General features: G+C 43.1%; 1 protein-coding gene across 1 annotated transcript in view; it reads right to left on the reverse strand.

The window, feature by feature from the left end:
• Window positions 1-16210, reverse strand: part of LOC115089699 (probable E3 ubiquitin-protein ligase HERC6) — a 192808-nt gene that overhangs the window by 122399 nt on the left and 54199 nt on the right. The window contains exon 7 of the mRNA XM_029597905.1: window positions 373-524. Coding sequence (XP_029453765.1) covers window positions 373-524 — 152 coding nt within the window. The remainder of the gene's footprint in view (window positions 1-372; window positions 525-16210) is intronic.

A 16210-nucleotide genomic window follows, 5' to 3' on the forward strand; every position in this document is an offset into this window, starting at 1 on the left:
CCCAGCTGAGCCTTTGTTGCATCACCATTGTTTACAACTGCAATGCAACAACAAAGATATGCAAATGTCAGCTACTCTCAGTTTATTAACCCTATTATCTCTTTAAAATAAAAGAAAACTAACTCCAGAGGTTCATGCTTTTAAAGCCTAGTTAAACAGGCAAGAAATACACCTGTTTTTACTTAGAAAGTTTGGAAAGTACAGTACCTTATTTAAATATTACTCAGCAGGTATACTTAATGATGCCTGAAACGAACAAAGCAAGGACTCCACAAACAAGACGCTGATCATAATGAACTGAGTACTGTGCTAAGTTGAAGAAACTTGCCAATGTGATTTAAAAACCTCATTACCATTAATTAACTTTCCTACCTTTAGCAGATATGAGACTGCTGATATCAAAGCTCCATGCTGGACCCTCTGGTAAAGGCTGAGCTTGGTCGCAGGTAGTAATACAGTCGAGACGTCCGCGGCCAACAGAAACAAGCTGACCAGAAGTGAAAACAAATGCAAGGGTGTGGTAACTGGAAGAGGAAGAGCACGGCAAGTTAGAAATCCACTCAAAAAAAAAAAAAACCTCTTCAATTTAAACCACTTTCCCAGAGGCTCGAGGCAAGTATGTATGTTCTATATACTTCGAATGTACATAGAAAAGGCAGAAGAAATAAAAGATATAGTAAACTAGTAAAACATGTAATAAGCACGATCTCTAATACACATAGAACGGCAAACAGGCATATGTTGAAAGGTTCTGGTGAGGATGGAAGGGAGAAAAAGAACATTTTCCACTCCTAACCTCAAATTTAGAATCCCATCTCTCCCTACCACCTGCATCACCACAATAAAAGAAAGGAAGACGCATGCGGACTATCAACAGGCAGCGTACAGAGCAGAGGATGAGGCGTTGCTATGTAAATATACATTTGTCGTTCTTTGTTTCGTAAGTTTTTAAGGTATTTTTTGGTCCAGATTTTCCCCCTGTATTTGTACACCTTCATCCCTCTGCAGCTTAACAATTGTAGCAAGAGTCCTTTGTCAGCAAGAGGCCGCTGGCCCTAGAACCCCCAGAGTTTTCACTCTCACACACTTCTGAGCGCATGATCTTCATTCAGCACCTTTCCTCCTCCTGCTGGCAGGAGAGAGAGAGGAGAGAGAAGTGCAACGGGGGAAGTGGGAGAGACAACCTGCATGGTTTTTGTCTCAACAGAATATACCCCTGAGCTGCCACCAGCAAACTAGGGGACCGAGCCTTAGACCTTCTCCTCTCCCTGTGGTCTAACCTCGGGAGGGGGTTGATAAAAGGCAACAGCACCAACAGTGCCTAGGGATGCCAAAACCCTAAAGCTGTCACTGCCCCCGGCACATAGTAGCTTGCATCAGTTTACAACCTGCTCATATCAATAATCAGGATTTCCATTCACCTATCAATGTAGAAGCCAGCACCTTAATGACCCGGTTGTCCCATACCTAACGATGCTTCCCTTTGCCTTCACCTCTCCCTCAAAAGGCAGTTTCTCTAAGTGCCTCTGTCTTCCTGCGCATCATGTGAGCACACAAAATAACACACACTTGCTTTTTTTTCCATCAGAGATAATAGCTCCTTATCGTCGTCCTCCTCCTTAGACGAGAAGGAAGAAGATGGAGCAGACGGCAGCAGCCAGGCCCCAGCCCCCACGGAAGCAGCAGCAGCCATAACTGGGGAGAAGCAGGATGCTCCTCCCCCACCCCAATCACCAAAGGAATCAGCAGTGGTAGTCTCACGCCTCCGCCCCCAGCAGGCACCACCCGGGCCTTAACAGCCCCCAGAACCTCTCCCCATCCTTGTAGAGCCTCCTCCCTGGTTTGCCCAGGGAAGAGATGCAATTACTCACACTAGACAAACATTAGTGGCCGAGGGAGATCTACACCCCATCTGCTTCCTCTGTCATCATCCGCACCAGTGTCCAGAAAGAGACTTTTCGATGGAAACACCTGCTCCCATTAAGGAACTTCTTTCTAGGCACCAATGTGAAGCTGAGGTGCAAGTGCTGGCAGAGGATGAGAGGAGGAGGCAGGCATCTCTTGGTAGGCTGCTCAGTTTGTGTGCTCCCTCAGTCAGGCCAGGCAGCCCCTGGCCGGGGCTATGCAAATTCTTCCCATGAGGCAACAGCCATCCTGATCAAACTCCTAAATCTGATTTTGCAGCTGTCCCTAATTCCATGGATTTTTTTTTTTATTTGGTTACTTATTTGCCCCCTAGTTTGCCCCTCCCTGTCCCTTTTTAATTTTAAAAATTTGTAGTTTTCTAAAAAAAAAAATATTTCAAAATGTAAACATTTTTTTTAATTCAACATTTGAAAAATTTTGTCAGAGTTCACCTGTGTGCTGACAGTTTCCATGAGGTCAATAATCAAAAGTAAACAATTCAATGGATAACTTGGAAATACATGGCTAACTTGTGAGTTATCCCTCTAAACAGCTTTGATTATTGACTTCTACGGCTTTATGGAGCAGCCATGATGGCAGTTTGCACTTTCCTTTCATGGTTAAGAGGTAAAGCAGGAGGAGAGTTCTTCTTCAAGCAATTCCCTCAGGATTCCCCTTTCCACATGTCATTCTGCACAGCTGGGCCCAGAAGAGGAATGTGATTGTAAACGACAAAGGACAGATCATGGTCACCAAGGGATAGCTTTCACCTTACTCTCCAACTTTGGAGAAAGTTACTACTCGTCAGCACCACAGCTTCAGCTAATCTTGGGCATGTGTGGCCTTACACGTTTTCCAAGCTAGCATATCAGAAACCTGCTCTCTATGTTGTTGGTGACCATGAGGTTGAAAGTGAAAAAAAAAAAAAAAGCAGAGTTGCTTGCCTCTAACAGGTGTTCTCTAAGGACAGCAGAATAATAGTCCTCACACATGGGTGACATCATCAGATGGAGCAAAGCATGGAACTTTGATGTCAAAGAATCTAGAACTTTCACATGCCCTACTAAGCATGTGCAGCTGTAACTACCCCCCTGCCCCCTCGGCACAGTCCCTCTGTCCATAATATAGCTAATACAGGGAGAAACCAACTCCCAGGGTTGGCGGGTGGATTTGTTGAAGATTAGCATCCTACTTTCCTTGGAGAACACAAAACCCCAATGCATAGCAGAGGCACTTAAGGCAGGGGAGTGATTCAAGTGCCAGCAAGAAACATACTCTGCATCATGGAAAACATTACAAGCAGGGTTTTGAATCAGTAAACCCTGACAATGACAGCAATTCTAGAACCTCCTGCATTCAGGAAAAAGTCTAAAGATGTAAACAAGAGGATTCTTGAGCAAACCACACAGTTTTCTTTCGTGTTACAAGACAACTAGAAAACGAACTGGGGCCAGAGAACTCCCCAGGAAGAAACTGCGGTCCACTGCCATCCAAAAGACAGAATCTCTCTGCAGAGATGTGCCCTTGTTTGGCTAATAGGCATAATGGACAGAAAACCCAAGCAACACTTGAAGAATAATCAGCAACAATGGCAGGGTCTGTGACAGATCCTATGAGCCAAGGCACTAGACATAGTTAACCAGCAGAACAGCATCAAGAGTTTCAGGGGATGAAAGAAAATTCTTGAATGGTATCACTAGCCCAAACCCCTGAGCAGGGAGATATGTTAGGCCTGAAGCTCACTCACACTGCACCCTGTCAGGGCAGGGCTATCCATCCTATTTACAGGATAGTTCAGGTGAGCAGGAAGACCCTTTGGGCAACCTAGTGAATTGAGAAAAGCTAAAGGCAGTATTGGTCAGTGCTTGGTGAAAATATAGGGAAAAAATGGTGTATCTTTCCCTGCAGGTATACACTAAGATGTACCACAAACACCTTAGCTTTTTCTCCCCTCCCCCCAACAATCCAACTGGAAGTCGGAAGGAGCAAAGAACACAAGGACACTGGACTGTCAGGGTAAGCACAAGTCACTAGGGCTGTATAGCTCAACTCCAAGCGAAAAACTCACTGCCAATTCCAGAAGGGAGTTACCCACCGAGATAGAGCCCCCCAGCCTGCTTGGAACGGCTGAGGCTGAGAGCGAATTCCACAAGGAAAAAAAATCCAGAAACACTTCACAGAGACAGGAAAGCTGGGGTGCCACAAGTGCAAACCCCTAATCGAACAGGATTTCTTCATCAGCCTGGAAACCCTAAGAGGTAGATTTTAAAAGCCTTGCACGCGCAAAAACAGCCACATAAGCGCGTAAGCAGGCTGCATGGGAGCTACGCGAATTTGAAATAGTTGCTCAGGATACGCGTACATGAATGTATGAGCATCCAGAAAAGTAGGCGGGAAAGGGGCAGGGAATGGGCATTCCGGGGGGGGGGGGGGGCAGCACTGACTCATGTAACCCCCAATTTTCCTCAGCCAGTGCTTTGCTACAGCTCCTCAGTAGGCGGTCCTGTGAAAATTGGGGGGGAAGAGAGAGAGAGCCTCTTCATAAGGCTCAGCCTGAAACAATATGTGCACCATTGTAAGGGTTCACTGATTCGGGGTGAGTTTTTGGGAGGTGGTTTGGGAGTTGGAGAGGGGGGAGGGTTTACAGAAAGTCAGATATTCATTGTAAAACTGACATCACTAAAGAATTTTAGGCCTTATAAGCGATGAAAATTCTAACAAGAGGTACAAATCAACTCCTTTTCATCGCTTATAAAGACTAAAATTCTTTAGTGATGTCAATTTTACAATGAGCACCCCTGAATGTTTCTGTAACACTACCTCAACCCACCTCACGTAAACTCACCCTAAATCAAAGTGAAACCTTACAATGGTGCATATATTGTTTCAGGCAGAGTCTTATAAACACAGTCTCTCTCTCTCTCACCCCCGAGCGCACATAAGATACATGTGTAAAAGCTGCAGACATATGCACGTGAAGAGTATTTTAAAACCTATGCATATACTTTATAAAATAGCGCATATCTTTGCGTGCAGCTCTTTTAAAATCTACCTATAAAAGGTACCAGGGTAGGGCAAGGGCAATCTCGGAACAGACTGCCCCGAACCTGGCTTAGGTATTAATACCCCAGCCATGATAGCTATACTACCCCCAAGGAAGCACACAGTCCAGTAAATGGAACAATTGTTACATGAATCAGGACTCTCCTGTCCGCAGACAGGTTTATCCCTAAAATGTAACCAAAAAGTAAAACTTCTGTTGCAGGGTCCCTTGTCCCCAAACTCCCTCAGCCATGCATATGACGATAGGTTGAAAGGCATATGCGCCACTTAAGGGATTAGAACCCTCCTCACTGAGACAAGGTACTGCAGGCAAAAATGACTGTCAATAGTGGTCCTTATCAAAAGCGCTCAGTGAGCTCAGCAGGTATCAAAGGTGATTCCTGAATAGGGGAAACCCCTAATCTTCACCAGGGAGCTACTCTGGAAAGGCTCCCTTGCAAAACAAACCTGCTGTGCCTTAGGACGACTTAATGCTCGACTGGCTCTCGGATCCCATGAAGAACCAAAACCAACCGCCAGTCAGAAGCCGTGACATGCCTTCTCTGGAAAACAGATAACGAGAGACACCCCCTTGCAGGTCTATACAACCAGGCATCCAGAGGGGAACCCATAAGAGTTGCCCTGGAACCCAGTCGAATCCCCCCTTCCTGAAGAGACAAGAAAGCAACGGGAATTGGGCCATTCCGATCCTGAAAAACATGTCAACTCTCCAGTTGAGAGCTGAGACACAATCACTGATGTTCAGAGGTGACCAATCTGCCACTGGCAGCCACCCTCAGATGGGGAAGGCCACTATAGTAATCAATGAAGGGGGCCCAGCATAAACGGTCAGATGATGGCCTCTGCTATCCCCTGGCCTTCAAGGAGATGCATGGATTCAAGAATCAAGGGTCTGGTTCAGCAATAAGCCTCCCGGGGGCTTCCTTCTGCTGTAAAGGCATGCTGACTAGTACTCATACAGTGGTATCCCATCCTATGGATGGCAGCACACCTATGACCCCACTCACCGTGCTTGTGGACAGAATCCCATGGCACAGCAAGGACCGAGCACCACTTGCTAGAGTCAGTGGCTGCGCGCTGCCAAAAGGCAAATCACAGAGTGTGAGAAGACGCCTTCTTCGCCAGTGCTCCCCAGCACTTTGGGGTGCAGAATTGATGTAACAATGTCAGAACCCTGATATGGCTAAGAACTGCAGATAGGGAGAATGCTGCCTGCCATTGCCCGAGGTGCCTGGAGTAGATGCTTTCTGTACCCAACCGCACATGCTGTGCTCCACTTCGAAAGCGCTTGACTGAATCTTGATCAGTTGTACGGTATATAGCACCATCCCCAGCACCACAGGCACATTCAGACCTCAACAGCCTGGTGCCACCAATAGAGACCCTGATGACCGAGGGTATCGATGGACCGGTGGTTCCAAGGATACCAGGGGCGCCTGCAGGCAGAGGATCTACAGCCCTGACATGCCCTATTGGTGCCCAGAGGAACAGATAACTGCCAGCACCATCAACTGTTCCCCTCGGCTCACCTATCTGTCTGATGATGTCGATGCTGCAAGCTTGATGGCATCCCTCACCAGCGGCTATAGCTACTTACTGTGCTGTATGTGTAAGGATATTAATAAAAGTGTATAAAGTACCGTCAATATCCCCTGAATGACGTGACAAATCGATGCAACAGTTTGGTTTTCATTCAGTAGCTAGGCCTATTTGCCACAAAGGGATAGTATTCAGTCTACCTCTCTCCTGCCTCACAAGGGCTTGCCTTAATGCAAAGACCTAACAATATAGTAGACGGATAACAAGAAATCCCTTCAGAGAGTCACCAAAACAATAGCTGTGAAACAGGTCCGCCTATACCATATTGGAGGAGCAAGCTATGCAGGCTTCAGAGCTTTTGTTGGCCTTTTACAGCAGCCATTCCTTGCTGGTCTTGTGATCTGCACACCCGCTCTTCCATATATGGTTAAAAGCAAGAAGGGGCCAAGTTCTCAGACTGAAGGTAATCATGACAGCAAGTCTCACAGCTGAAGGCTGATGTGAAGTGCAACTGGAAGCATCTCTTTCACATCCTAACATTTTGAAGAGGTAAGAGAGATGGGAAGGGGCCAGAGCACACATCTGGAGAACACCAAGGTGGGCCGCATATGTCAAAGCACAGCATTCTGTAATAAAAGGCTAGGAAACTTTCTCCCAACATGAGGCTGTATTTTCTGATAGACAGAAAGCTTGCTGGTGTTGTCCACATAGCTTTCTCACCAATTGAACACTATAGTGGCAAGCGAAGTGGCAGAAAAGATGGATATATAGTTAGCATCCCACCAATTAAACTACCACTCTTCACCCAATTATACTGGATACAGCTAGGCACTCAGGTTTTCTGATTTAAAAATATTAATTTGCAGAAGTTAACTATCAGGCAATGGGCCATTGATTGAAACTGCATCATCAGCTATAGAATTGTTTATATTAGGAACCCCAGATAGCTTTGTGGGGGAAGGGGGCCAGACGTTGAGGAGTTAGTATTTGCTGTCACTACATAGCCACAGAGGTTATGCAGGTATGATTGTGCAATAAGGCAAATAACTATATACATGCATTACGTTGCTTTGTATTTTTTTTTAATTTATATTTTATTAAAGTTTGCAGAAGTAATATAAATGTAACATACATGACAGTGATTTTTTTTTATTTATTTAACAGCTTTTAATATACCGGTGTTCGTGCAAGCACATCACGCCGGTTTACAATAAACTTGAGAAAGGAGGAAATTACAAAAAACAGGGAGTGGGGGAGTGGAGCAGGAGCGAAAAGAGGGGGGGGGAGAGGGGGGAGAGAGGTAAAGGAGGAAGGACAGCAGCTGAGAAAGGTACAAGGAACGTATCAGTATTTACAGGATAGGTTGCTTAACGAGGTTAGAACATGGTTGATTATTACAGCGGTTAATGAGGAATAAATAGATTATATAATGATATATATTAAAGCTTAATTACAGCAGTTATGGTGGATTATATTGATAACTTATTAAACAATTAAACATATATATAAAATATTAGCTTATTTACAGCAGTTACAGCAGGTAATAACGGTGTCTTGATTTCGACATATAGGTTTAAATATAAATTTAATAATTTAAATTATTAAATTATAATAATAACATCAGTTATATGATACATTGTTATCACGGACAACATCATGAACGTCCTAGCCATACTTCATCAATATATTCACAACATTAAACCACAACCCCCCCACCCCTCCCCCACAGGGACTGCCGGTAGTCCAGGTCCCAAGTCGATGCTTCACAAGAAAGTTCTTTAGCATCTGTTGATGTGCTTTAGGTGTTGTTCTTAAGTTGTACAGGATGTGTGGTCGATGATGCAATTTACTCAGGATGTGTGGTCAATGATGCAGTTTACTCAGTAGCCGTACAGATAGTGTCACATAACCAAACAACTTATAAGGTATGTAATAATATCTAATGGGAGTAGATATAAAACAAATAAAAACATAGTCCCCCCCTGTCCCAGTATACAGCTGAGACCCACAGGAGATCCCTAGTGAGATACAGCACATGCAATACTTGTCATATTAGACAGTCGAAGAGATTGTCAGCTTATGTAGGAGTGTGGGCTGTGAAAGAAGTGCTCATGGCGGGTTCCATTCATGCATTGGTTGCCAGATCTTATAATGAGAAGCTAAATGATTATTTTTAACCGCCGTTAAGTAATCTAATCGACTGTAACCCTGTCTTTTAGCTATGACTTCATCCATTGTAGGAATTGTAGTGGATTTCCAATATTGAGCAATGGTTGTGCGAGATGCTATCAATACAAAAATGCTCAACTGTTGCTGGTGCTTATCGAGCCCATCAATAGGGGCATTTAAAAGAACAGCCGCTGGTTCCCATGGGAATTGGCGCGCCAGTAGTTGACCTAGCCAGTTCACTATAGCTTGCCAGAAAACGACTATCTTGGGGCATGTCCATCAAATATAGAAATAAGAGCCACTTCCACCACATGTTATCCAACAGAAAGGTGATATAGAGGGATATATCCTGTGTAAGCTTTCAGGATCAAAGTGCCACCTATACAACATTTTATAGCTATGCTCTTGTAATCTGGCGGAGATCATGCCTTTGCTAGCTCTCTGGAAGATAATATCCCAGGTTTTCGCCGGGAGTAGTTCCTCCAAGTCATTCTCCCACTTCAATATGTGTGGGTTAGGATGTGTCCCCGCAGTACATAGAATTTGTTAGATCTTTGAGATCCCTTTATTCAAGGAATTGGCATGAAGGTAGTAATTTTCAAATAGAGACCTAGTCCCCCTCAATTTCTCTGTATGGCTAATAGTGTTGATAAAGTGACGAAGTTGTGCATAGGCTAAGAAGGTGTTGGGATCTAAATTATATTTATCTGCCAATTGCATCCAGGGTAATAGTTCCCCCCCTTGAAATAGATGGCCCAAAGTAGTTAGGCCCGCATCGTGCCATTTCTGAAAAGCTTGGGACTGGTAACCAATTGCAAATTCCTTATTATAACGGAGAGATGTCAGGTAAAAATAGGAATAGTCCCCCTACTAGTTTGGATTTCCATTTATTCTAGACTTTCAAAGTGGTCTGCAGATATTCGTAACAAACCGCCAAGTGGTTCATAGCTGCCAAAGTAAAGTTCTGATGGGCATGGAGCCCAGCATAAATTGCTATCCATTGCCAAATGTGTGCATTCTCGCTATATCCAATATCGCCCTCAACTGTGAGGCTGCATAATGTGTGTGCAAATCAGGAACCCCCAATCCACCCTGGATCTTTGGTTGAAACAATATACGGCAAGCCATTCTAGGAGGTCTTCACCGCCATATAAAATCAAAAATTTTCTTTTGAAGCCTACGAAGGAGGTGTTGTGGAAGAAAAACTGGTAGAGTAGAAAACAAGTATAAATACCAGGGCAGTATATTCATTTTAATAATGGCTATTCTCCCAAACCATGTGAATGAACCTCTGTGCCAAGTATCTAAATCTCTATCCATCTTTTGAAGTAATGGAGTATAGTTAAGAGAAAACAGATCTTCAACCTTAGAATTTAAGTGAATACCCAAATATTTCAGGGATTGTTTAGCCCAACGGAAAGGAAATTGTCTGGCAATATTTTTTACTTCGAGATCCCCCAAGGTAATGTTCAAAAGCTCAGATTTGTCAAAATTCACTTTGAATCCAGATACGTGACTAAACGACAACAACTCCTGTTCCACTCCACGCAAGGAGGTGCTTGGCTCAGCTAATGTGAACATGATGTCATCAACAAATAATGAAAGTGTATATTTGGAAGTGCCCAGTTGAATCCCCCGTATGGCCTGCGAAGCCCGCACAAGGGACGCAAAAGGCTCGAGAAACAAAGTGAAGAGCAAGGGAGATAAGGAGCATCCCTGTCGGGTTCCTCTGCCTATCATAAAAGCGTCCTCATAGCCACCATTTACTTTCACCATAGTTTTAGGGCCGTTGTATAACTGTATTATCCACTGTGTGAAAAAAATGACCAAAATTCATCTTAGTTAATGTGTGAAACAAAAAAGGCCAGTGAACTAAGTCAAACGCCTCTGCATCTATAGAGAGTAGGACTGCAGGTATGCTCTCTTTCTTTGCCCACCATATTAAGTCTATAATTTTCCATACATTATCTGCGGCCATCCTTTGAAGGACAAAATCTACTTGGTCTGTATGAATCAATGACGGTAAGTAACGATTTAATCGAAAAGCGAGTATCCTGGCCAGGATCTTTAAGTCTTGATTAATTAAGGAGATGGGGCAATAAGACCCACATAGTGAGGGATCCCGTCCAGGTTTAGTGGCACCGTAATGCCTGCTACATTAGATTGAGCTTGAAGGGACCCCCTCTTCCCAAATATAATTGAAAAGCTCTATAAGATAGGGAGCTAGAACATCTGAGAAGGCTTTATAATATTCCCCAGGAAGCCCATCGAGCCCTGGAGATTTACTAGATTTAAGAGTTTTAATGGTCATTTTTACCTCCTCTTCTGTGATGGGTCGATCCAGGGCAGCTTGTTGTTCCTCAGTCAGGAACGGTAAAGTCCACTGATTCTAGATATGTTTGAATATCATGGGGCTGGATTTGAATGTTAGGGCTATAAAAGGTGGTATAGAAGTCCGTAAAGCATTTACGAATCCCACTGGACTCAGTGATAGGGTTGCCACTTGCATCTTTTATTTTTGTAATACTGCTTTGAGCAGTGTGGGTCTTTAATTGGCGGGCTAGAAACTTGCCAGCCTTATCACCCCCCTCAAAATATGCTTGCTTGGTGAGCTTTAATTGATGTAAAATTTGAGTATCTTCTATAGCGTGAAGCCGAAGCTTAGCGTCAGATATTTTTTTATATAAATTGCCGAGGATTGGGACTGAAAGTGCTGTTTAGTTAGCACATCAAATTCATTTAATAATGAGAGCCTGCACTGGTCCTTCTCCTTTAATGCAGCTGCTTTGACTATACAATGTCCCCAGACTATGGCTTTAGAACATTCCCATAAACAACTAATAGAGTCTGTAGAGCGAGCATTAAGATGGTAATATTTCTGAATATGTCCTGCCAATATTTTAACAAACTGTTCCTCTCTGAGTAACGAGGTATTAAGGCGCCAAAAGGTCTGTCCGCCTCGCCCACCCCTAAGAGACAAATCCACCCGTACTGCACCATGGTCAGACTATGTTATAGGCTCAATTTCTGGTTGTTGCAGTTGTAACATTAGCGTTTTGTTGATTAAGAAGAAATCTATGAGTGAATAGGAATTATGGGGTGCAGAATAATAAGTGTAAGCCCTTGAGGAGAGATTGTGTTGCTTCCATGGATCAACCAAAGTCCATTCAACCATGATAGATTTTAGTAGAGATCTGGCTTTCTGATTACACAGATTTTTATTCCTGGTTCCTTGATAAGAGTTATCTAATTTGTGGTTCAGGGTTAAATTAAAATCTCCTCCCCATATGAGAGTACCTTCTCCATGCTCATCCTGCAGCCTTTTAATCTGCTGGAGATAAAGATCCTAACCATGTGTGGGAGCATAGGTTGACAAAAGTGAAAACATTTCTTTACCCATTTTAATCTTGAGAAACACATACTGACCCTCTTTGTCCATGATATTCAGCACAGTGTCAAAAAGTATATTGGCAGATATAAGAATCCCTGTACCGGCATATCTAGAGGTTTTACTCGCTGCAGCTAGAAAGACATGTGGAAAATCCTGAAATGCAAGTAGGCGTTCATCCTTTTTCCTGAGGTGTGTTTCCTGTACAAATGCAATTGTTGCTTTTAATTGTTTTAAATCTCTATGTAATAAGTGACGCTTCCTATATGAATTAAGTCCTTTAACATTAAGAGTGACTATACGAATCATGAGTTATAAATTCAGTGACCTTTTTGAATAGTAGATGACCATCACACTCTGCAAGCCCATATGTCCTATCTTAAAGGAGTTGTACACCCTGCTGAGCTTCCTGAATTTTATACCAAAAGGTGCCTGGGATCAGATTTTATGGATTTGATGAAGTCCCTGTACTTGAGGTAACCTTCCCCTCCCATATGATCCACTTAAACTCCATCATGGATCCCAATCTTAGGGAGCAACTTGCCCGTAACTTCTGAGCACTCCGCCTCCATTCTCCCCCACCCCACATGCAAACTTACATTAATGCAGAATAACCTCACAACTCTTGCAAACATAAAATTTAGATCGCGATTCTATAGTACCATAAACATCAGAATTATAAGCTCACTCATTGTATGTCCAACATGTTCAGCCTTGGTCAGACAGATTATCTTGCGACTGCTGAGAGCGAGTTGCTACGCAGCGCTTTCCTTTCTCAACTCGCCGCCATTTTAGGAAGGATTCCCTACTGGGCATCGCGGTTGATGATGGTTGTACTGGCAGCCGAATCTCAAGGCCCGCTTGTTGAAAAATGGCATTTGCTTCCACCGCAGTCTTTAGTCTGTAAGCGGTGCCTCCGTGCTGGAAAGAACGTGCAAACGGGAAGTTCCATCAATAGTGGATATCAGCACGTTGCAGGGCTTCCGTTACTATCCGTAGATCGTATCTCTTTTTCAGAATGCTGGAAGCCAGATCTTGATAGACTTATCTCGAGATTATTCCAGCTCCATTGCTTCTTTTTCCTGGTGATATTCAAAATAATTTCTTTTTGTTGAAAGCTGAGAACGTTTATAATGATATCCCATGGTTTACCATCCCGACGTGCACCAAGGAATCTATGCTCTCTCTCAAGCTTAATTTCTTCACTCCCAAGCTCAGTACCTTGGTTGTTTTCACAAGCAGCTTGAGTAAGCAGGAATGAGCAAAATGCTTTGGCTATTGTGAAACAGTTAGTGAAATCAGCCATTTCAGGAACACGAATCCGGAGATTTTGACATCGGGACCTGTTCTCCATGTCTTCTAATTTTTCATTTAAGGCACTGATCTCAGATTTATGATCTGAAGTATACTGTGTTAGACCCAATATATCCATATCATGCTGCTCAACTCGGAGTTCCATTTCATCAACTTTCTGCCCGAGAGTCCAAAACTCCTCCCTTAATTCAAAGAAGGAGTTTAATAAGTCCTCTTTATGCGTTTTCATGTCTGCCCGGAGCTCCATAAACATGGTTTTGTTTGGCAGATCCGACAGGCTGGGCGCAAAGTCATTCGCTGTTTGCGGGGATAGGATCGGGGCCTCCACTTCAATTTCCTCCATGTCCCCTGCCATGCTGTCTGCGATATCAGACCCGGTTTTCCACAACTCCGATGCTATTCTGGTACAAGAAAACTTTTGGAGGTCTGCTCCTCGTTTCTTCAGCGAAATCGAGCCTCCAAATGGTGCTCAGGCAGTGAGATGAATAGAATATTATAGCTCGAAATTCACTGTACTGCGGGTTAGTGAGGTGGGGGAATACCGGAGCTTCAGGCAAAGGCGTTCATCTTACCTCATGGCGAATAGCGCCCCCAGGTCTTTAAATTTTTTGATTAATTGGGCAAAAGTAGTGCTACTAACAGAAACGCAAAGTACAAAAATTCTGCCCGCTCCGGGGCTGCTGCTGAAGGCAGGTGTCTGAAATTTGGTGGCACACATAGAAAAAATAAAAAGTGCCCGGCTGCTATTTGCACCGCAAAAATGGCTGCTGGGGGAGAGAAACAAGCTCGGGCTTCACTCCAAAGTTGTGCTCCCGCCTCCCCACAATTAGCGCGGTCCTCTTTGCTGATGAGAGCCTGGAACAAGAGCCTGCCAGAACCGATGCTGGGGCCGAAGTCGGGCAGCTGCGACAATTTGTGGGTTTATAGTTTATTTTGAATAACAAAAGTTCCCTGATGCTATGTGTTCTTCGGCTGATATGGTGGCCAGGTTTGGGGGGGGGGGGGGGGACGGGGGGGGACCTGGGCTGCACTCCTTGCTGGCTTATCCACCGCTCTGCAGGCAGCGTTTCTTTCTGCTGAGCTCAAGCCTGTCACAGCAGTTCCTGCACAATTCAGTGCTGTCACCGGAGGTCTTCTATTGCGGTTCTTTTTAAAATGAAAAATGTGATTTGAAATAAAGCCTGGGCAGGAGCCTCAGGCGCATGCAGCCCCCCTCCTTTGTGGCGAACCTGTTCTTCCCATGTTTTGTGAAGTTCCGAAGGCAAAAGTTCCTGCCAAGAGGTTATTTCTCTTGGGACATCCTTTCTCCTTCGGTACCTAGGTAAATGTTTAGTCAAATTTCGAAATGAATATCTGTTTTTTCTTCCAGAACAACTGAAATCATTTATGGAATCAAAAAAAGTGGAAGAGTGGAATTTATAGAAAACAGGCTGAAACATTTGAACTTACGGTTCTTGAATTTTCCTAAAGTGAAGGGGGAATTTCCTCATGTTACCTTAAAATAAATATTTTACAGAAGTGCTGTTTACACAAGAATTTCTTCCCCCCACCAATAAAGTTTATTTTTCTACCTAATTATCAAAGGAATCAACTTGCAATAACTGATGGGGATCTGTCTGCCTTCTTGGAGTCCTCCACGAATGAAGTTATTGAAAGGGCCACTTTATTAGTCTCCTTTAATTAAGAATATGATTTGAGTTGTGTTACAAAGAATTATTTTGGGAAATGTTTTATTTATGGGTCATAAGAGCCACACAAGAAAGAAGGAAAGCTCTTTTATCTTTACGTCAGGAAACTCAAAAGCCTTAGGTGCATCCTTCATTTTGAGATATCCTTGCAAGTGCATTGTTAAGTTTAATCATGATTGTTTTGTTTTTTTATGTTCCTGAACAGTTGAAAGCCTTCTTAGACTAAGAGATGCACAATCCCAACTGGTTCTAATTGGGCACCCGATTAGTCAACACACTGTTAACATGTAAGGCAGAATATTCATGCTATGTTTTCTCTTTTGTTGTTTTCGTTTGGTCTCCCTTATTTTCTTGCTCCTCCCCCTTGTTTTTGTAGTCTAATGGATATTCAAAAGATTTCCTTTATTCATTGATGCCTTACTATTTGTACTAATATCATGTTTTCTGTATCAAAGCACATACTTTGTTTATGTGTTATAAATTTCATAAATACATATACTGCAGGAATTTACATGCTATTTGCCTTTCTTCTTAGGATTATGACTAATTTCCATTATTTTTCTTTGTCCTCTAATTCTTTTCATCTAGTGTGATTATACTGATGTATTTGTATGATGTTCTTAGTATATTTTCTGTGTTTCTGTTTTGGCTTATTCATGTATTGAAAACTGATAAAGAATTTAAAAAACAAAAATTACACACATTTTTTATTCCTGCACATCCTAAGTGCACAACTCACCAGCAACAGACTGTGGTTCAAGACCAGGAAATACACTCTTTCCCCTAATAAGTTATTCACCTAACTCAACCCTGCCCTGGAACGTCTCAAACAAGCCCACCATGATTATTGGGCTAAATCTTAGCTGGATAAAGCTAATCTGGCTAATTTTTAGCCAGATAAGTAAGGGGAATATTCAAAACTAGTCATTTAGACAGAGAACTTGTGAGTTATCCATCTATATGGCTTTGATGTTGACCCCTTTATGATTTAGATTAAGTGTGCTTCTAAGGTCTAACTGTGACTAAAGCTTAGGAAACTCTTCTTATAACCTGCAATGCAATGGTAAAAGAATGTTGCAACATTTGGCAAAATTATCATCAATTTTGATGATGGAAAAGCCCATCAAAAATGATGGTGAAAGAA

Source organism: Rhinatrema bivittatum, chromosome 1 (genome assembly GCF_901001135.1).
Source record: "Rhinatrema bivittatum chromosome 1, aRhiBiv1.1, whole genome shotgun sequence".
In the NCBI taxonomy this organism is placed as follows: Eukaryota; Metazoa; Chordata; class Amphibia; order Gymnophiona; family Rhinatrematidae; genus Rhinatrema; species Rhinatrema bivittatum.